This window comes from Penicillium subrubescens (assembly GCF_028828155.1).
Source record: "Penicillium subrubescens strain IBT 31985 chromosome Unknown utg000003l_segment0_segment0, whole genome shotgun sequence".
Lineage (NCBI taxonomy): Eukaryota > Fungi > Ascomycota > Eurotiomycetes > Eurotiales > Aspergillaceae > Penicillium > Penicillium subrubescens.
This window is the reverse complement of record NW_026643153.1, coordinates 2,039,781-2,060,448: the sequence shown is the minus strand read 5'-3', so window position 1 is coordinate 2,060,448 and position 20,668 is coordinate 2,039,781. Positions and strand designations below refer to the sequence as shown.

The 20,668-nt window shown below is 49.3% G+C and overlaps 7 protein-coding genes across 7 annotated transcripts; 4 read left to right on the top strand and 3 right to left on the bottom strand.

Moving 5' to 3' along the window:
* Nucleotides 1–653: 653 nt before the first annotated feature.
* N7473_004775 (uncharacterized protein) lies at nucleotides 654–1,160 on the top strand (the record flags this gene model as incomplete). The annotated part of the gene is made up of 1 exon (XM_057150715.1): nucleotides 654–1,160. The coding sequence occupies one exon, from the start codon at nucleotides 654–656 to the stop codon at nucleotides 1,158–1,160; it is 507 nt and encodes a 168-aa protein (XP_057010825.1).
* Nucleotides 1,161–8,701: 7,541 nt separating this feature from the next.
* On the top strand, nucleotides 8,702–9,280 carry N7473_004774 (uncharacterized protein; the record flags this gene model as incomplete). Its single annotated transcript, XM_057150714.1, has 1 exon — nucleotides 8,702–9,280. One exon carries the CDS (start codon nucleotides 8,702–8,704, stop codon nucleotides 9,278–9,280), a length of 579 nt encoding a protein of 192 aa, XP_057010824.1.
* Nucleotides 9,281–10,738: 1,458 nt separating this feature from the next.
* On the bottom strand, nucleotides 10,739–12,490 carry N7473_004773 (uncharacterized protein; the record flags this gene model as incomplete). The annotated part of the gene is made up of 5 exons (XM_057150713.1): nucleotides 10,739–11,271; nucleotides 11,397–11,524; nucleotides 11,732–11,967; nucleotides 12,036–12,421; nucleotides 12,481–12,490. 5 exons carry the CDS (start codon nucleotides 12,488–12,490, stop codon nucleotides 10,739–10,741), a joined length of 1,293 nt encoding a protein of 430 aa, XP_057010823.1.
* A 45-nt stretch (nucleotides 12,491–12,535) lies between these two features.
* N7473_004772 (uncharacterized protein) lies at nucleotides 12,536–14,142 on the top strand (the record flags this gene model as incomplete). Its single annotated transcript, XM_057150712.1, has 3 exons — nucleotides 12,536–12,638; nucleotides 12,695–13,179; nucleotides 13,336–14,142. The coding sequence occupies 3 exons, from the start codon at nucleotides 12,536–12,538 to the stop codon at nucleotides 14,140–14,142; spliced, it is 1,395 nt and encodes a 464-aa protein (XP_057010822.1).
* Nucleotides 14,143–14,287: 145 nt separating this feature from the next.
* On the bottom strand, nucleotides 14,288–16,027 carry pex12 (ubiquitin-protein ligase peroxin 12). Its single transcript, XM_057150711.1, has 2 exons — nucleotides 15,902–16,027; nucleotides 14,288–15,764 (listed from the first exon to the last, which is right to left on the bottom strand). The coding sequence occupies exons 1-2, from the start codon at nucleotides 15,957–15,959 to the stop codon at nucleotides 14,341–14,343; spliced, it is 1,482 nt and encodes a 493-aa protein (XP_057010821.1). The 5' UTR covers nucleotides 15,960–16,027; the 3' UTR covers nucleotides 14,288–14,340.
* A 202-nt stretch (nucleotides 16,028–16,229) lies between these two features.
* On the bottom strand, nucleotides 16,230–18,302 carry N7473_004770 (RsfS/YbeB/iojap family protein; the record flags this gene model as incomplete). The annotated part of the gene is made up of 1 exon (XM_057150710.1): nucleotides 16,230–18,302. One exon carries the CDS (start codon nucleotides 18,300–18,302, stop codon nucleotides 16,230–16,232), a length of 2,073 nt encoding a protein of 690 aa, XP_057010820.1.
* A 171-nt stretch (nucleotides 18,303–18,473) lies between these two features.
* N7473_004769 (ribosome-binding protein NMD3) lies at nucleotides 18,474–20,613 on the top strand. The gene is made up of 7 exons (XM_057150709.1): nucleotides 18,474–18,589; nucleotides 18,642–18,706; nucleotides 18,761–18,818; nucleotides 18,875–18,990; nucleotides 19,056–19,399; nucleotides 19,451–19,546; nucleotides 19,605–20,613. The coding sequence occupies exons 1-7, from the start codon at nucleotides 18,522–18,524 to the stop codon at nucleotides 20,421–20,423; spliced, it is 1,566 nt and encodes a 521-aa protein (XP_057010819.1). The 5' UTR covers nucleotides 18,474–18,521; the 3' UTR covers nucleotides 20,424–20,613.
* The last annotated feature ends 55 nt before the right edge of the window (nucleotides 20,614–20,668 follow it).

Genomic DNA, 20,668 nt, shown 5'->3' with positions numbered 1-20,668 from the left:
ATTAGCCAAGACAGCTTGCTGTTCAGCAATATATGAGCTTTGAATTGGCATGTGAATTTCTCGAGTCATACTTATACATTCTTGCCAGGGCAGAAAGTGTGGCCGGTAATCGAGCTTCTGAAACACAGCTTGCACGAATCTTAAATAAACAAGAACTGGAAAACTAGCATGTAAAATGACCTATCCAATGGTGGATGATTCTTCCACGCTCGGCCATGCCAACCTACATCATACATGGTGGGCCTGGCTAGTTTCGGCACATTGCCCAAGCTCCAGGCACTTGAAAGACCTTATTTTCCTTTAATTCTGGGATACGCATGCTGTAATTGGCGATCTCTCAGCCTCATATGATTCAAACAGCTCCACCTGTACCCACATCCCTGGACTGTGCGCGCCTCAGGTCGCTCTAGGCTACGAGGGCTGATTCCCATTGGCTTGAATCCGAACCCCCTTCCTTCTCCCCGACTCACGGGGGTCGTATGCAATTTGGTTTCTCCGCGCTGTACTGGTGTATTTTTATCGCTGGGTAAGTGTTCGAGTCGTGAAGATTTCTTCTTTATAAGGAGGCTCTTATCCTGGTTAGAATCTTCCGCAATCCCTGTCTCATCGAACCTTCCATTCATTGAGCTCTCCCACGTGATAACAACTCGACCATGGCGGCTCCCTACAGTAGCCGCCGGGAGTACCAGGGGGAACAGGCCAATCAAAATGGCTGGGAATACCCTTGGACACCTTCCAACAGTACATCGCCTGTGTTCTCGAACCCAGGACAAAGCGTTTCACCTTCCCTTCGTAGGGCAGTGCCTGCCCAGGCTCCGTCCACTCCGCTCAGATCTATCGGTCCAATTCTTTATTCAGCAGCCTACGAAGCTGTTCCTACACCTTGGAGCGTGAATGCTACCCCAGTAGCTTGTCCCAATCCCACAATCAGCTCCCAGACTGTCCCGTGGGCAGACTGGGGTCATTCGTCCCAGTGTGATCCCCCATCACAGGGTGTTCTCCAACCGGCTATTTCTTTCAATTCTGTAGCGGCACTGTCCAATGCTGGAGTCGAAGACCGAACTCCCGTGGAAGGTGAAGATGGCCATACATGCGGCCATACTAGTAACGCTGAGTATGGTTGTGTCGATCAAACGTTGTACCCCTCACGTTCTGACTGAGCTATAGACCGCACCGGCCTAGCAAGATCAAGTGCGGATGGGCTGGCTGCACGTACGCTGGAGCCTTCACTAGAGAGTCATGTCTATGGCGGCACATCAGATCCACACATGTTTCTCCAGGCATGTACAAATGCTCAGAGCCTCAATGCAACAAAGCGTTCGGTCGGATGGACAAACTTCAAGCCCATGTGCAAAAAGCACATATGAAATCTGACGGACTTTGCCCTTCCTGCCATCATTAATGATTTGGTCTTTATTTTGCTGGCAGCTTCGTATTCGGCGCGGGTCGCGGATCGCAGTCTTTTTTTTAATATTGTGAAAACCATACTCAATAATTTCGGGCGCTGGCTTTCTGGGGGGTAATGGAAAGATGACGAATTCTTGGCGTTTGTGAGTTTAGATACTCTCCATAATCGAATTATCATTGCGTTCCAAGTCAAATAAGTCAATAGGGAGAGAAAAAGAATCATGACTCCATCAACAGCAAATTTCGCAACAGATTCTTAGGCGCCTTATGCGCGTTCATCAATTGGTTAGTCACGTACAAAGATGGCATGCTGAAAGTATGTACTTTCTGCTTCCCAAAACAAGCCGAAGCTTTAGCTAGAAGCCCCACTTTAGCTCTCCACTTATCCTGGGGTAGTGATGGTGGCACTAACCTCTTCCATACCTGGAGATTGAAGGCCCAAGTCAAGGCTGTAGCCCAAAATGGGCAGGAATCTGAGTCTCTTTTAGTCAGCGTTTCATTAACGGAAGGATGCCGGATTTGGAGGGCTGTGCATCAAGGCAGAGTTCAGGCAGGTGTCCTTGACTTGATGTCGGGCAGATAAATCGCCGAAACTAACCCTTCTAAACTAGATCGGGCGCCGACACAGACACGTTCTTAACCGTTCTTAACTTACAGGAATAGCCCACGAACAAACAATATCATGTTTTAATTCATGAGGAAATATGCGACGCTCATCCTATACCGGCCATTCGTTTTACTGACCGATGCAGTACCCTCTTTCGCTATGCTCACCTCCCATGTACAAATTGCCCACGTTTATGTCCGTAGGTAGGAGCTTGCGTTTCCGGAATTCGCACTCTCTCCACCCCAGATTTCCTAGTCTAGTCCACAAATCATTCAAAGTGACAGAGTTATCTCCTGTCTTTCTTCAAAGAAATCAATATTGTCTAGTTCGGCCATGATACAGCGTCACAGTCACTCAAGCGCATGGACCATGGCATCCTTGTACCATCTTCAGTTAGCACTCATCAAACGGATCCACTAGATATGGATGCACTATTGCAAGAAGAGACAGGGTTCACACTCGATGCGTGATAAGGGTAAATCGCGGATTACATGAGGCTCCCAGCTGGCGATGGATTGAACCCGTCCCAGTAAATTGGGGGAAGTGGGCAGAGAGCCCAATCACGATGTTTATACGGAGTCAGCAGCCCCCACTACAACCCGGGTGCTATTGCTGGCGCCGTTTCCTCTGAGCTCCGACTCTTTAGGCTCGATTGCATGCATGCGACCAGTGGTTGACCAAACCAACTGCGCCAACTTCGTCTATCAAAAAGGAGTTAGGTAGATTGTGATTGGGTCCACTAACCAGAGAAACTGTCCGGTCGGGAAATGATTAGACAGTCCGTTGAACCCTCTTGCTTTTAGGCGAAGGTTGAACGGGGATTATGTCCCATTTTCATCCTTCGGTCGGGTCGCAATGCAAGATCATCTGAGGCGTTTTAGTCCATTTGTTGGAGCGACTTGGAGTTTGCTCCGTCTGCCTTGTTTGGCCAACGGCTCTCAACGAGCGTGATATATATGCCGCCAGGTCCCCCCAGCTGCCTAAATTTTTGTCCTGCTCCATACTCGCTTGACGAAACCCGCCTTATCAATCACTCTCGTCCTGTATCGAAAGGCTTTGCGCCAGTCATTAACCTACGGAACCTTTTCATCAACAGTACCGTTGCCCTCAATGATGCAGAATACTGCTGTCCACCGGACATCAAATGAGACAAGCCAGCCGAGGACCTGGATGAATCCCCCCAATTACCACCAAAGCTTGGCCAACTCCATGTCGGACCCAGAGGATTCCTCCATTCTCACCCTGGATTTGCATTGTTTTTCACAACCCGGATTCGATCAAACACAAATAACCCGAAATGATGCAAGGATTCACGCTATCCCGGAATGGACTTCCCAGATTCCAGATTCGCGACAAGACCGTGGACACCACTGGAGACAGATTGACCACAATGTAGGCATACCACTGGACCTTTCCACGCGGACCCAGGCCCCGAGCTTCTACTGGATGGAAAACGGTGCCGTGAACCCCTACTCTGCCAATTTACACGGAACTGTTATCCTAGGATCAATAACAAATGAGTATCTAACTATGTTTGAAAATCAGCTCGACCAGATGTCGTCGAAACCTATTTCGAAGCCTCCGACGAAACCGGTTGATGGGATGCGGGGTTCTACTGATGGCAGGTGTACTCAACCTGGCCATCAGGGGACAGAGCCAGAGTATGTTGAATCAAAATGAACTGACAATTCGGTATCTTTCATGCCCATCTCTGACGAAAGCATCAATGTCAATAGGACGAAAGAACGGAGATGCCAATGGAAAGGCTGTACATATACTGGTCGATTCTCCTGTGAATCCGCACTCATGCGACACCTAAAGGCAACCCATGTGTCTCCTAAATCGTTTGACTGCCCTCACTTTCGATGTGACAGGGCGTTCGGTCGTAAGGATAAGCTTCAAGAGCATCTCCGAGCTGCACACAAGAGCACAGTTCAACATCATGGGAGCAAGTGCTCCTGTCTAGATGGGTAGTCATCATGAGGCCAAAACTGTTGGCCCTGGGATGACATGTTTAGTGTACACCGTATGCGGGCAGGAAGATAATTGATTTTGGAGTTGATGGTGGGCACGGTCAATTGTTGACAGGCAATAAAGACGGCCGTGACATTTACAACCTGGTATGAGAGGGCCTATATGCCCTGATCCTTTCCTTATCCTTTTCTTTTATGTTCAACTCTAATCATGATGCTTGATCGTTTTGTTTGATTATGTTAAATTAGCTAGCGGGATAGTTTTAATGTAAACGGAATCCCAGTGTGCAGATTATTCGTATATTCGATGAGTCTGAACAACTAGGTGGAAGCAGAGACAACCCGGCGTGAAATAGAGAACCATATGGCTCCGCTTCGGATAAATTTAGGCTTTCTCCATTCCCTACGAACCGGGAAATTTCTCAAGGATTGACCTGGTGCCCGCGCAGTACTCAAAAGTCTCGTGACTGTCACATTGGCTCTGTACGAGCAACGAATGGGAATTGAGGCGACGGAGACTCCTCACGGGCGTTCCTTAGGGCAAAGCGCGCTAGAGACTCGACACTCACGCGGTCCCTGGGAACAAAATGACAGTCTTAGAATTGATCGAGATTGAAGGAGCTGAAAGATTAGGTCGGATTCATGGTCTGAAATCATTATAAAACGACGTCTATGCTGGCTAGTTCATGACAGCTTGGTGTGTTTACCAGTGATGAGTACACTGTTATATGGTACTGCAATGTCCACAAAATTGTCCAATCCCAATACAGAACGTCAACGCGTCCTTAGCTGGCAGGCGCAGATAATTGTTCATCCAGCACTAACAGCTCGGTCATTCGTTATTACTCTACCTCAAGATGCCTGCCTGATACAACGTAGCCGTATTCGTAATGATGCAAAACTCTTGGTCAAACCCTCCCAAGAAACTCTCCCTCTGGTGCCGAAGCAAATACCTAGCCTTTAAGGCTCATTCATGACTAAGATGGTGTTATTGAAACAGGTTTGCCTCGGGAACTTCTCGCTCGACCTTGTGCGTTCAAACCCCCCCCTTGAAAGGAACGACTCGGAAACAGCTATGGAAAAGCAGCCCCAAGCGAATCATTCACATATTTCAATTGGGACCAACTCACCCCAAGCAATACCCTTGAGAGATTACCCTTTCGCTAGCCATCGCTAAGACCTTCTATTAAGGCACATATCTACACAACACACAATCCTTCTAAATTTCTCAGCGGGCGCAACGGTCATCACAGACAGCCGTGATGAGCAAGCGAAACTCGTGAGATCCCAGTCATCCCAAGCACCTAGATAGCACTAGAAGGTTAAATTTCAAGATCAAAATCGTTCCGCCTCTAGTACTAGCGACCGTGAGATTCAACATGGTTAATTCGGCGCTGTGCTATATTTTTGAGCCAGGCCACAAGACTCCCATAGCAGATGTTGGAAATATAGCCATGCAGTCTGGAATCAATCCTAACTCGCCCCGTTCTGTAGGAGAAATGCCCTTTCTTTCTCTTTTTCATTTTGCCATTCTGGCCGGTGAAGTGGGTCGGTAGGGCTTAGAATACCCGACTGGTGTCACCTTACTAGCGTACTCCTTCGTCTCTCATGGTTGTCAGGATTGCTGCTAATCTGTGCAACAGCGCTGAGTGGTCCTCTAACCGCCCACCCCTCATAGGGAAACACCCCTTGACCCATGCTTCATGCTATCTCATTAGGGGTGGCATGGACCTACGAGTGCTGATTCGTTCCTTTCTAATGCATTGAACCCAATCCCACGGCTTACTGTCGACTTGGACCGACTTGACTTGATAAGGAAAAGCTTCCATACGTGGGCCATACTCAAAGTTCATCGCCATACCAGACCACCCGCATTGCCATTTCAATTTGCAAAATAATCCACAACCCCCCGGCTATCATGGTTACATTGTGACGTTCTCATTGATACGTCTGGATATGATCTTTGCAATTCATCTCACAACCTAGAAATCAATCAAATGTCACTTGGCCAACCATAATATTGATATGTTGGAATAAGGAAGCTGATTTTCCATTCGTCATCCAGAGCGTGACTCCCATAGAACAAAGAATGTAATCGATCTTTAACTCAATTCCATTGTTAATCCATCCGCAGATATATCCACTGACTGAGATCTGAGCCCCGGACCGGGACATGATTCGGCAAGGTGAGATTTATTCTTTCCCAGCAAAGCCCTGTGGCGGGGCCTAACCCTAGGTCTCAGGAGCATTGAATATAGATCTCGTATCTCAATTACGTCCAAACTTCAAATTGACCGTTGGAATGTTGCACCCGCGCGGACCCGTAGTGTGTTGGTACGTTTCTTCAACCCGGTCTTAGGCTGTTCTGCTAGGCATCAACCTTTTTGACAACCCCTTTCAGAGATACAATCTTCTGCGTAAGCGCTCCTGAATACGCGGTAACTCGTTTCATATCTGTCTAATAAACCACGGTCATTTTAGTGAGTCCGGCCCAGAGTTCCGCTGCCACTGAGATGGGTGTACATACTCAAAATCCTTTTCTTGCGCATTCACTCTGAATCGCCACCTTCAGGACCAACACGACAAACCCAAACGATACAAATATCCTGAGTCCGATTGCTACAGAGCATTCGGCCGCGAAGATAAGTTCAAGAAGCACTCTGGGGTGCATTCGAAACAACCTAAGGCATGATAACCTTGGCCCCCCCCGGGTGCCATATGCAATTTGAAGACTCCATGACTTCTCTCGAGACTGTTCATCTTATCCTTTTTTCTGTTCTTAGATGAGAATCCTTTCTTACAAAACATGAAGAATGTACTATAAACTGAGCACTGTAACGAGGGGTAGCATTAAGGTTCCCAGAAATAGGCGCTAAGAATTGGCCCGGGGCGGGGGCGGTTAGTCCCGAGTCGCACCCATGGGTCACTGGTGGACCCCTATCGCTTGTGGTGCTGTGGGGTCTATCTTCCTATGCTTGAACTTTGGTTCGGTGAATAACTGGCAATGTCCGACTTTTCTTTCTACTGTAGTGTCATGGACCATTTGGAGCCGCTGCAAACCCACTCAGCACTGAATTTGTGGGAAAATGACGTAATTTATTTGAATGACTATGGCCTAGCTATATCTAGCCTTGTGGCCGGGGTGATTCAAAAATCCGGATCAAGAGACCAGAGAAACCGCTCAACCGATATGTTTCAGCTTCTTAGTTTGAAGGTTTTCGAACAGTCATTTAAATAGTCTTTCTTGATAGCTTAGGTATCACTAGTTACTTAACTTAGTCTATCATTCAACTTGTGACTAATCAGATGATTCTGAACACCTTTGCTAAACTTATGGAGCCTCACTGTACTCCTGTGTTTGAAACCTCCGTCCTAGTTCTCTATCAGACTGTAGGTTTAGGTGTCAGTGACACTTCAGCATTCATTATGTGACCTTTTAAATACCAATAACGCAATTAGCGCCCTGTCATGGCCGCATAATATTGATGAGGCAATAGCTCCGAAGCTCTTGGGCGACTTTTATGATCAAGCCTTGGCATGGCATTAACTGCAAACGAGAGTGTAACGAGCGCTGCCACATGGCAAGCATTCTAAACAGTTTATCATGATCCTTTGCAACTGAGGATTTGGTGTCAAAACCTCTCAGTTTAATAATAATCTGTATTCCCTCGCGAAGACAGACAATCGAAAACCGCCTTGTCGGTGGCTAGGATCACCTCCACATTTGTCGTACTTCTGCACGACACACCTATCTATACTCCTGACTTGAATTAAATTAGAAAATGTACAAGAAGCTCTGGAGCGGAGGGTAAAATATTGTTGCTAGTAAATTCACGAGTCAAATTAAGTGCCAAAGGATTCTATTGCTACCAAGCAAGCTGACAGCATCAGTCTCGCCATGACGGTTCTATTGAGCCTCGCATCTAGACAAGAAGGATTGGTAGTCGGGGGGTGGGATTCCCAAACACAGATGCAACGGCATCCATCCATGCCCGGCTCGGGGGAAGGCCGTCAGCGACGTAGGTGGCTTTAAAATGAGGGATAGCTAGTGATTGGTCTACATTTTTGTTAGGTCAGATATTAATGCATGAATTATTAGGGGCTGTGTATGAACACAAATACGGTGGCATTCAAGGCGTCGACGCTAGTTGGGCGTTACCAGGCCGAATCACATTGTAGGCAACTATTTTTTAGCGAGTAAGACTGAGAAGCATAGCTCTATATCTCGGGAACTATTTTATTGGGCTAGAGCTCATAAAATGCTGGCCCAATGCTAGTCTAGATATATCTGAGCAATGATCTAAGCAGGTGCGAGTGTCCAATAATGGTGGTCCAGTTGCCAAGCCTAAGCACCCAACGTGGGAGATCCGTTCTACAAGCTCTTAACTGCCTTGTTATGATCGGAGACATTCCGAAATAGGTTCATTCTACGCAGCTTCATCTTCGGCTGCAATCGACACCGCCCCGAAAGATAGCTGGGACAAGTTTGACTGCCAACGCATTGAGGGAACTGTCATGTGGTCCTCAGCCTGCTCTAGTGTAGTATGTATGCCTCCTGGCTTCTTAAATACCCCCTAGGGCCTATGTCCTGGAGTTGAGATTTCCCCCAGATCTCAAATTCTCCAGAGCTGCAGGCCCATCATTCTGCGGGCTATTTTATTATTTTGTTCAAGCCTTCTCTCAAGTTCACAGCTCCGCAGGGGATCTTTAAGACATGTCTTCAAATTCCCAGCCTCGAGCTATTCCCGACCGGGGCCTCCAGACCCGCCGACAAGCTCTGGGGTCCTACAACATGGCCCATCTCTTTTCAACTTATTCTCCACAAGCACCACGCCTGGAGCTTTCCAATCATGACACATCGACTGCCGTTCTCGATCAGGGACCGCACACACCCGATGCAGATACACCATATGGATCAATATCGCCACTGCTTTCCTCATCGGTGCCTTCCAGACCTTCTCTGCTTGAAGCTTATTGGAATCAGTTTGGCCGAATCCGCACGAGCTATCGCACAAACCATGCTCTTCAATCTTTCCTTGGCGTAGGAGAGGGTGTTGCTGCGACCGCAGATCACGCGCCTTACACACCGAGCAGTACTGGACCTCAGTCAACATCCTTCATGTCTCTGGATGGAGATACTCCCCAACTGTATGTTGGCAGCGACTTGGCCGTCAGTGGCTCTACGCAACCAGGCCATCGTCCACCTCCTGAAATTGAGTATGTTAACAGCAAAATATTTGTTCACTGCTCATCTATTCTATTCTGCATTTCTGACAATCAGTACCAGATATGATTCTAATATTTTGATGTGTGATTGGAATGGCTGCTCCTCCACCAGCACATTTTCCCGCAGGACAAGCCTCTGGCGTCACATCCAGGACCGGCATCTTCCGCCAGAGATCATATGCCCCATGTGCTTTGAACCCTTTAGACGCAGAGACAAATACAACACGCACCTTCGACGCGCTCACAGTGATAACAGGTTGAGATAAGGACGAGATTCTCCCCATACCCTGTAAGCTCCCCCTGCTCCTTTTCTGCCAGACATTGACCTTGACATTCCAGCTAATTTGATCCTGATTTTTAGGACCGGTTTTTTTATTGTATCTCGTGAAGGATTTTGAGCGTTGGAGTTATTAAAGGATCTACGCTGTGACACACCCCGGGGTATGGGAACAGGAATGGAGTATTAGTTGGGCTTTGAATACTTTCTTTTCATTGGCCGCTGTCGTTTCTATATTAATCAGACTGGTACTTTATCTAATCAATTTTGTCTTACTGAAACTACTTCGTGGTACCTAGCACTTGGTTTGAACTCAAGGAAAAGGGACGGGTGCAAAATGAGGCTCAAGCTTGTCGACCGTGGGACCCCATCACATGGGAGCAATTAAACCTGGTTTGGCCCATTACGATCGTACCTCGGGCAATTCAGGTCTTCATAGTAAGCCTTGCCTATATCCAGGCCACATTTAAATTCCGTCCGACATCGCTTGAGACGTCTTACGCACAACTAGATCTTGACTTGCGGAGGACACTGGCCCTACAGCCTAAGTAATGCGTTTGACTGCAAGTTGCCAGTAGGTTGACCGCAGCAAGATGATGTCAGTTATCCCTCGGGGTGTTATTACCTGTGAGTTGGCAACCAACCCTAGGTGGCCTTTGTTATATCGATATGGGGATGTACTTTTTTTAAGAAAGCCCGCTGGATGCGCCTCCAGTGACTACAGAGCTACAGAGTGGGCCCACTGCTGAGCTCCCCTCGGCTTCGTGGCGTGTCGAAACCACGTGAATGAAATACGACTTTCATGGTTCGCCAGAGCATAGGGTAGTCACTGTTGGTACACGTCGACATAGGGTGTCTTCAGCGACTAACAGGTAAGAGCAATAACGCCCAATGTACGGAATGATCTCACAGCTCGGGGATCTCCGCAACGGTTTACCCCACAACCCGGGTTGGAGCTTTCACATTTATGCAGGATCAATCAGTTCCTTGTAGGCTGGGACAAACTGCGAATCAGAATGAGCCGAAAATTTTTGAGCTTGGTTTTTTTGGGGGGGAGATCATTATCAAAAGAACTAGCAAATGGGTTCATCGCTGGGAAATCTAAATATTTGCTATCCCTAGTAAGCCCTTCGTGAATAAGATAGAATATAGAGACTGGAGACTGCTTAAGGACAGAGGTGATCAATGGCGATGATCCTACTGACGCCTGCTAAACACCTTTCTCAGTTCACCCGTGGCTCCGGCGTATCACGATAGGCTGGAGGAAGAATACCAGCCAGAGCAGCCTTGATTTGAAGTGCCAGGGTGCGCGAGTGCCATCGGTGCTGCTGTGTATAGCCACCCATAACCCAGAAGTTGTCGAGTTTTGGGTGCCGCTTCCACATACCACGAACCTCCCTCTCCATCAATACCCCATGTTCCCTCCAGGCGTTCCGCAATTTCCTGGGCACCAAGCACGGATCGTGCCTGTCGTGTGGAGCCATTGTCCCTCTGAAGGTTGCCGCCTAGGATTTGAACAGCAGTCTCACGTACGTTAGAATCAGCGAAACCCGTGCACCACACAACTGCATCAGCATCGAGGGTAATGCCGTCAGAGAAGCGCAGTCCAGTAGTCGTGTACGCAACGGGCTTAGCCCCAGCCTTGATTCCAACCTTGCCCTCTGCGATAAGCTTGGTGCCACCCACATCGACATAGTGACCGCCGGCTCGCTCGAGTAGGTTGTGCATCAGAGACTGGGTTGGGTCACTGCTGTATTCGCCGAGCTGATTATAATAACAGACTGTTCATCTGGTTAGCAGCGCGTCTTTCTCGTTGGTGGAATGAATCTAGTAGAAGTACTTACATTGGCCCCTTTCTCCTTTAGCACTTGTGCGTTCTTATATTGTGCAGAATGCAGACTCATACCCTGATATAAGTTTCTGTATCCGATGTCCGGAAGATTTGGCTTCTGTGAGCCAATACCAGTTGCCAACACCAGCTGTTTCGAGACAGCCGTATGTAGGCCAGCAGGGGACTGGAACTTGATCTCCCATCTTCACACAATGGGTCATATTTCGTCGACTTGATTCCGCCGAACTGATCATATTCAGGTTGAAGCTTGCCACGTATCGGCGGACCTGTGCCGCAAGCTCATCCTTTGACAGAAGGTGTGGAGTCTGTAGCTCCTTGTCATAGCCTGATATCCCAGAGTATTATTACTGACGATACATAGCATCGTTTTGCAAGAGCTATAAACTCACACATCTGTCTCGAAATCAATAAGGTCCTCTAACTGTCTTCCGGGTGATTGAAGAAGGTCTTCATTCTCAGTTTGGACATCCAGACTCACGACTCTGGTACTCAGAATCCATATCTTCCACTGAATAGCGCTACTCTCATTCTTCGGGTCTACTTGGGCCGGCAGAAGAAGCATTTTTCCCTTGCAGGTAGCAGCGGGTAATTCAGTTCGGAGGGATATTGGGCAGTCAATGAATTGCTACGCAACTCGGTAAGCTTTTGCCATTTTTGTTTCTAGCAAAGTTTCCACTTTAGTCGTGCACTCACTAACACTGGCGTTGCAGGTAAGAACATTGCTGCTCCGTCAACCGTGATCAGTTCCTTTATATTCCTCAAAGCCTTCGTTTCCAAAAGGCTTGCTGCAATAACGCCGGCGCTCTTGAATGTGCGCAAGTGATATGTCAAAGCCAATTGATCTTTCCAGTACGCCTGGCCTTCGAAGAAACAACTCGCCAGCAATTCATAATTGTTCGCTGCGGCGGCAGAATTGAAAGTGCTCAGCACCAACTGTGCCTGTTTGGTTGCCGCATCGCCCGTCATAGATGCCGGGTCTATAAGGCCAGGAGCAAGCATGGGTAGCGAATTTTGGTCCATCATCTCGCGCAGATCCCCTCGCGGAGGGTATCCGTCCTTTGAAGGAGATGCATCATTGCCTATCGGAGGGTGTCAGTATTTGCCATTCGACATCACCATAACTGTCACTTAAACTCACCGATAGCCATGCTTCGTACTGTTCAAGACACCTGAACATAATCCTGGAAACTCCAATGCGGGGCTTGAGTACCGGGAGAAACCCCTCTCGCAGTTCACGGATCGTGAACAACGGAAATAGTGGATCGAGCGTGCTCCTGGCCTTGTCCTTAATAAATGGTGTTTACCGGTTTACATACCTGTGGCGACTGAAAACCCAGGCTGGCCAGCTCCAGATCCCAACTTTCCACCAAATGAATCACTACAGTGGGCATTGAGAACATCCAAGGAGCTTTCCGACTACAAGACCCAAGCTATATTACTCGAAGAGCTCATCTGTCGCGTTGAAGATCCCCGCCCGTTGTTCAACGAGTTGGACCAGCTGTATGGACATGCTAAGGGTGATCTCATCCAATTTTACGAGTCCTTGACCTCACAGTACTTACTCGCTACTGATGAGGATTCATGTTGGGAGCTTCTCCAAAGACTAGAAGCCGCCGCTTCTGAATTCAAGCCCACTCCTAAAGACGATGTTTGTGCCGCAACCCGCTGGAATGGCCTTGGGGTGCAGAATGCCCTGGCTCGCTCAATCTCCGAAGAAGAAGAGCTCCTTGAACAAAATTCCGAGCTAGCAAAAACACTCTCCGAGGCCCTCCCATATTCTCAAAAGGCAATCGACAAGTTTGCTAAGCCTAGCGTTGACGAGAATAAACCCGCCAATGTAAACGTGAACGGCAATGATTCTGCAGATCATAGCAAGGAAACAGGACCTTTTGCTCGGGCGAATCCATCAGAACACAAACCCAAATAGTTTGACGAGGTAGAATATTTTCTTGACAGTCCCCGTTGGCCAGATCCTCACGAAGCTCGCGGGCAGGTGAATGACAGGTTCAAGGAAGACATTTCCCACCGACTCCACAAGTTAGAGCTTGAACTCTTGAAATACAAGCGACAAGCTCTAGAGAAGGAGCTTCACGACGTCAGATCACGCCTCGAACTCGAAAAGTTCGAGAATGAGGAAAAACCGAGGGCCAAAAAAGAGGAAATACCCAAGCCACGGGAGGACACCTCAGGCCGCGGTCTAGGCTTTTTAGTTCAAAGACCTTCGAGTTCTCCAGAGATCTCATACAATCGAAAGGATGATCCGACTGGGGAACAAGATAAACAGGATGGTCACAAGGTCAAATTGAGACAACCAGAGGATGATGCTGTAGAGGATACAATCCCTTTAACACATGAGCCTGAGGAAATCAACTATGATACTTCTGCACATGAGAACAAAGAGCATCAGACATCTGAAAAGCCATACCGCTATGCATCTGTCGCAGAGCCTCAAGATGAGCCCACAACGCTCGATGAATCTGGACAGGATCCAGCCGAGCCTAGTCGATCAGAGGTCAGGGGCCGTCAAACGACAGAGCTTCAACCCGAGACGGCACAGCCTCAAGTAACCTCCGAACTAGCTGAGGATGTCATTGTTGAGGAGAGTATTGGTGAAGAGAGTGTACATTCGGCAGACGGGTCTGAAGAAATGCTCGCTCATGTGCGAGAGGAAGTTCCTTCAGAGGACGAGAGACCATCAAGGCCTCCTAGCTCTCTGGGACGGTCGTCTAAACGTGACTCTCAGGATTTGGAGAATCGGAGCATTCGGATGATTGGGTATTCTGAGGAGATTCTTGATTGAGCATTTACTTGCCAATACTATCGCAACTGTGTCGAAAAAGATTTTATGAAAATTGTTGTCACAATACATGTCTATAAGGACCACATATTCATCCTTGTTGATAACGTATGAGATACCTACTCCTTACGGATACAGTATAATGTAGAGGAAATTTGTGTAGTTAGAAAGTATAGGTAGGTTAGGTATATACAACATCACTCAAATCAACACTCTCCGGAGGCCATCAGTTCCACCGAGAACTCTCCTCCCTGTGACAGGGCATCTTCCCTTGCCGCTCTCCCACTTGCCACCACGCTTTCGAGAGCTCTTGTCATCAGAATCTTGGCCGTCGGATGATTTCTTCGTTATCTCATCATCTCCAGTGATCTCCTCTTCCCAAGGAGCACCTGCACCTTCACCATTCATGAAATCCAGCTGTCGCTGGTGCTCGCCATTGAGCCAGTGGAAAATACACACGTAGCAGAACACGTACCCCGTCTGGCAGGCTGTTGGGTTGACGAGCGTATTCAAACAGACAGGGCAGGTGTTTGCACTTGAGGTTTCAGCTGGCGGTAGTGGCACTGTGAAAATAGGGAGATATGAGGTTGCGGAAATAGGTGGTTGATGGCGGCGAGGCGATTTCAATGCAGACTTCAGGTCACCGGAGGCCTTCTTCTCTTGCTCTGCCTGCTTCTTTTCCTTCTCCTCCTGTCCAGACTTGCGTCGCTCCGCTGGGCTGGTCAAACCGGAAACCACAGGAGCTGGCAAGTCCAAAACTTCCGTCGCTTTGCGAGCCAATTGGCGCGAAAAGTCACTAGCATGCCACCATTCCAAAAACTTCAACGCAAAAATCGATGCTGGAAGGAAGTAGCGCAGAGATGTGAGTAGTTGAGGGTACATGTTTTGCGGGCTCAAGAGACCCATCAATCCCGAGCCAGGTCGCTGGGAGCGGTTTCCGCCAGGTGCAGGCTTGGGGTCCAGCACAGCGGCAATAGCACGGTGATCGGCGGCTCCCAGACGGCGAATGCGCGTACCAATCAACCAAAGGAAGGGAGAGGAGTATTTAGTATTGTCAAAAAGGTAGGCAAGATTGAATGCCAAGATGGAGAAATAATACGCCGCATTGACGGACGGGTATACACTGCGCAAGAACCACTTATAATAGTGGAAGATGCGCTGGCGAATGGTTGGGTTGTGTGGGAGGTCATCGCTGGGGTTGTATCGCGGCCCGCCGCCCATCACCAGGGATGCCTGCGGCGCAGCATGGATATCGTATCCCTCATCGAGCTTTCGTTTCAAGTACGGGATACCAACCATGATGAGCAGATTCTTCCACACATCTGCTGAGCGCAGCTTGAGGGCGTCGCGCACGGGGTCGCCCGCGCCAACCTGGGCGCGTGGGATCTCGCCATTCTTCGTGCGGAGAACACGCTCACGCTTGAGTGAATAGAAGTTCTCGGTGAATGATCCACCGAATGTGCGGAGGTAGTAGCGCTCGACGACTAGGGAGAGAAGGGCGTAAACCTCATCGTAGGAGTTCAGAATACGGAGGAGATACCGCGGGTGGCGATGTGTTGCGACTGCGAGGAGGTAGCGGATGGAGGGCGGAAGAAGGTCAGAGAGCTGTTGTTCAGCGAGGAGTTCTAGTAAGCAGCAATTCCTGAGTTAGCGATTTGGAATCATAGTCATGACTCTGGGAGATGATGGAAGTTCCCCGGATTCCGGTGAGTGACTCCATTCCCCGGCAAGAAAGCCATTAAGGATAAACGTCAGGGCTCACCGAAGAGCGATGGCTTGTGCTCATCGAACTCCTGTTGAAGACTAGGTAGGTACTCCATGATTTGGAGCACCAGTCATCCTCAAGCAGTCGCAGTTGGATGGTAGACGGAGAATGCGGTCGGTCGAGAAGGAGGGAAGTGCCCGGTGCCGGATTGAGGATCGGCTGCAGCCGAGGCTCAAAGTTGGCCGAGCGGGTCACGGTCCACGGACTCCAACTGCGCCTACACTAGTTACTCTACCACCATTCTGTGCTGTCATGGTACTTGAAGGAGGGTATTCTCGGTGTTGGTACAATATGTGCTAGATTATAATACAGAATGACTTTTTTTTCAAAGGCTGGGACGTGCCAGCGCCTCCTGGCATCGTCGCCACAGTCCCAAGAAAAAGCTGGGAGACCCATCCTCGACTCGGTTCTGGATATTGGGGTCTGCCACCAGCAGGCAATGCATGACAGAAGTCACGATGGGGCCCTTCAACTCAATAGCCGGAGACTCTCGTTCCATCATGGGCACCCACATCGAGAGACAGTCTCTCGCGCGGCCTTCTTCCCCGAGATCTGCGTGCAGCTGGAACAGATTCCGGTAATCATCTTGTGTACGCCCAGTTCCCTTCAAGGGGATCTGTCGCCAGATACGCCAGAAACCATCGTAGTCCTCGCATCGGAACTGGGTCACCATCAGCTGGCGTGCCTCTTCTTCGTCAAAGGCAACTTCGGCCGCGGAGACTAGCTTCGATAAACGGTTTAGCATCAGTCGCTGGGACTTGGTCCACTCTTTACCGCTCGTGGCCAGGATGGGCTGTTCCGAATCCGGTAAATATCCTAGTGAAGACTCATTGGGGGGCTTCATAGGCGTGTCAACCACTCGATAGAGCATGTTAAAGACTTTGAAGTTAAGGATCGGAACACCACGCAGGCTGAGACGGTTGAGAACCTCCAAGGCAAGCTCAATGTCTTCTTGCGGGAGATAGTCCACAGACTCATTGTTATGGTCACGGACGGAGCGCGGGGCCAAAAGCGCAGCAACGGTATCGAAAGCAAGGTCGTCCTCCAGCTCGTAGCCATCACGAAGGAGGTCGGTGAAGGCCTTGAAAAGAGCATCCTTGCTATATGCTGGGTGTTGCCGGGAAACGGCGATCGAGTACAGCTTCATCCGAAGGACCGCAATATCTCGTGCAGACATGTCGTCGGTGAGACTGGCGTAGAGGAGCTGCAAGAAAACAGTAGAATTGTAATCATCAGGACCAGATCCAAGCTCGGCCCGGGCATTCTCGTGAGGAAGCGACAGCAGCATACGAAGCAGGGAATCAGTGCTCATGCCGAGACCAGGGGGTTCTGATGTGGTTGATTTTCCAGCCAAAGCAGCAAACAGTCCAGATCTCTCAGAATCGGTGGTACGTCGAACGGTGTGCATGCTCCTCCTCTGGCCATTGGAGTTGCCAATGCCTCTGAATGAGGAATGACTGGTTGTGGAGTGTTCGACGCCGGACTCTAATTCAGGCACTTCTCGAAGTCGGTTTCGTTCGGCTCGTTCCAAGGTCTTCTGCCAAAGCCCGTCCAGGTCAAGGTCGGCTCGTTTCTCCTCTGTGAAAATCTGGACCACCACGTTTGTGCCGAGTTCCAGCTGCCCAAAGCCTTCGAATCCGGCATCTTTGAGGTCTGTCTTTGGCGCACCTTTATCCACCACACCTGCATTCACGCAAATCCAGCCTGTTGTAATTCCGTCGTCTTTCTCGTCGATCGTGGTACCGGCATGGCTGGCAGCACGCGCCCGTTTAGCCTTGCGACGGAGTTTGATCTTCAGCTCATTGCGTCCCAGCAAGCCATCGGCATATGGAGATAGCTTGTATTTGCTTCGAAGCCACCGGCAGAGACGATCAGCAGAGACATTTAGATGCTTCACACTGCGTGCGGTTCCAACGATCATAATCACATTGGCACCCAACGCCGCAGGTACCTCCAACCCTCGCAGGTCGAAAAGCTTCAGCTGGTCCAAACCAAGGTCTTTGTATGTGTACTCGAGGAGAATTGGAAGCATTTCAGGGGAATTTTCAGGGAGTTCGGGGATATGGTCGCCTGGTATGGGGCGCTCCTCGGTGGTTTGCCCTTCCTCCTGCAAATACCATGGGACACGAGACGTAGGATGGGCAGTTGGTTTCTCTTCGCCATTATTTTCTTCCAATTTGGTCTCTTCCACGGGAGAATAATTGATATCTGGTGGATTCGAGATAGGGGGCCGATCTGAGCGTAAAGAGTGTACCGCGGAGAAAGCTCTGGAGTTGAAGCTGGGACGAACTGCGGGAGCGAATCGGGGAATCGGAACTCCTGAGACGGCCAGGAATGATCGGAGGATTTCATGGCGACATGACTGGCATGCAGCCCCTCGTAGTAAAGCCCTACTCATTGCGGCGCGATGATGTTGAGCTGATGAGCACACGAGCGCAGCTTTGCTTGTCGGAGAATCCATCGGGGCGGCCGCTATCGCCGAATGCAAAGGGTGCAAACAGCTGAGTCATCAACAAAAAAAGATTCCTAACTATCGAGGCGGGGCAAAAGTTACAAATCGATCTTTTCGAGATTCTGATCTTTTCCCAAATTATTCTGTCGGTACTCTATTTCCACCATGTCGATGGATCTGGATGCCCCCGTTCCGATGACGGGACTGCAAGATCAGCCCGTCATCACCGCGACGTGAGTTACTTTGCGATTTTTGGTTGCGCAAACTTAAACTAATCGGTTATAGTATTCTCTGTTGTAACTGTGGTGCTCCTATCGATGGAACGGCCTCAGCTGGTGCTCTTTGCTCTGGTAAGAACTCGAGTCTTTCTTTCTGGATTTTAAGATACTAATATATTATCACAGAGTGTCTTCGCAACACGGTTGATGTCTCTCAGGGTATTCAAAGAGAGGGAACCTTGCAGTAGGTCTTTTGGTCTCTAGACTCGCCTGAAGCACTGATATTAACGTATTTTCTAGCTGCTGCCGAGACTGCGAGCGTTGGTTGCAACCCCCCAACAGCTGGGTCGTTGCGAACCCCGAATCCAAGGAGTTGTTGGCCGTCTGTCTGCGTCGTCTCCGTGGTCTGAACAAAGGTAAGCCCTGTTTGGAACGATATGCTCATAAGCGAACCTATGCTCATCGATTCTCTCTATTCCAGTCCGAATTATCGATGCCAGCTTCATCTGGACAGAACCCCACTCTCGTCGTATTAAAGTGAAGATCACCATTCAGCAAGAGGCCTTCCAGGGCACCATCGTTCAGCAAACATTCGAGGTGGAATACGTGGTTGCATCCCAGCAGTGCGATGACTGCAAGAAGAGTTATACACACAACACCTGGAGAGCCTCGGTCCAAGTTCGGCAGAAGGTCCCGCACAAGCGGACGTTCCTGTACCTGGAGCAGTTGATTCTGAAGGCCGGCGCCCACAAGGATACAGTCAATATTAAGGAAGCAAAGGATGGTCTGGATTTCTACTTTGCTCAGCGAAATCACGCCGAGAAGGTGGGTCACTTGACTATCAAATTATTTGATGAGGAATACTAACCTGTGTAGATGGTCGACTTCCTGCAGTCCACGATTCCCTGCAAGATGAAGAAGTCCCAGGAGCTGATCTCCATGGATATTCACACCTCCACTAAGTCTTACAAAGTATGTCATACCGGACACCTGAATATCGTTATACAAGCATCAACTAACCCGTTGCCAGTTCTCCTACTCTGTTGAACTCATTCCCATTTGCAAGGATGATTTGGTCGCCATGCCTATCAAGCTTGCTCGCCAGCTCGGCAACGTCTCACCCTTGACCCTCTGCCACCGAGTCGGAACTAGCATCAACCTTCTTGACCCTCTCACCCTCCAAACAGCCGATGTCACCAGCGGCACCTACTGGCGCTCGCCATTCCGGAACTTGGCCGACGTCAATGAGCTGAAGGAGTTCATCATTATGGATATCGAGCCCCTCGGCCACTCCAACGGCCGTTATCATCTATCCGAGGCCACCGTCGCCCGGGCATCTGATCTGGGCAGCAATGACAAGACCTACTACACCCGAACTCACCTTGGCGGTATTCTGCACGTCGGTGACTCCGTGCTCGGCTACCACCTGACTGGCACCATCTTCAACGACGATAACTTCGAAGCCATCGAGGCCAGCAGTCAGTATGGCTCCACGATCCCAGACGTTGTCCTCGTCAAGAAGCACTATGCCCGCAAGAAGAAGCCCAAGAACCGTGCTTGGCGCCTCAAGCGCATGGCTCGCGAGTACGAGGAGGAAGCCCTCGCCAGCCAACAGACCCGCAAGCAGGAGCAAGAGCAGGACCGCCTCGAGCAAGACTTTGAAATGTTCTTGCGCGATGTCGAGGAAGATCAGGAGCTCCGTCAAACTCTGGATCTGTACAAGGCTCGTCGTAAGCCTGAGCAGGATCATGAGATGGACGAGGACAGTGGTAGCGATGATGAAGTTCCCAAGATCGACGTGGATGAGCTGCTTGATGACTTCGACGAGCTGAACATGAACGACGCATGAGAATGAGATTGGGAATGAAACTGGGAATGAAGCTTTTTATGCAAGTGATATCCTTGATGATCATGGCTGGCGTTTTTTTGTTTATATTCCTCATACTTCTTTTTTCTTATGTCTTTTACAAGGGGGATGGTACAGAAACAAAAGTTATGCAAAATATAGATAGCATGCGAATGTATGCAAGTTCCCGTCAGATGACTAAATTGATGTCTAAAATCGAGTATCTCAAACAATAATCGAGTAGCTGC

Coding starts and splice junctions, on each gene's coding strand:
- pex12 (XM_057150711.1), bottom strand. CDS start 15,959: ATGGAGTACCTACCTAGTCTTCAACAGGAGTTCGATGAGCACAAGCCA. Junction 15,765..15,901: donor GCACAAGCCATCGCTCTTCG/GTGAGCCCTGAC, acceptor GCTGCTTACTAG/AACTCCTCGCTGAACAACAG.
- N7473_004769 (XM_057150709.1), top strand. CDS start 18,522: ATGTCGATGGATCTGGATGCCCCCGTTCCGATGACGGGACTGCAAGAT. Junction 18,590..18,641: donor CAGCCCGTCATCACCGCGAC/GTGAGTTACTTT, acceptor AATCGGTTATAG/TATTCTCTGTTGTAACTGTG. Junction 19,400..19,450: donor AGCGAAATCACGCCGAGAAG/GTGGGTCACTTG, acceptor TAACCTGTGTAG/ATGGTCGACTTCCTGCAGTC.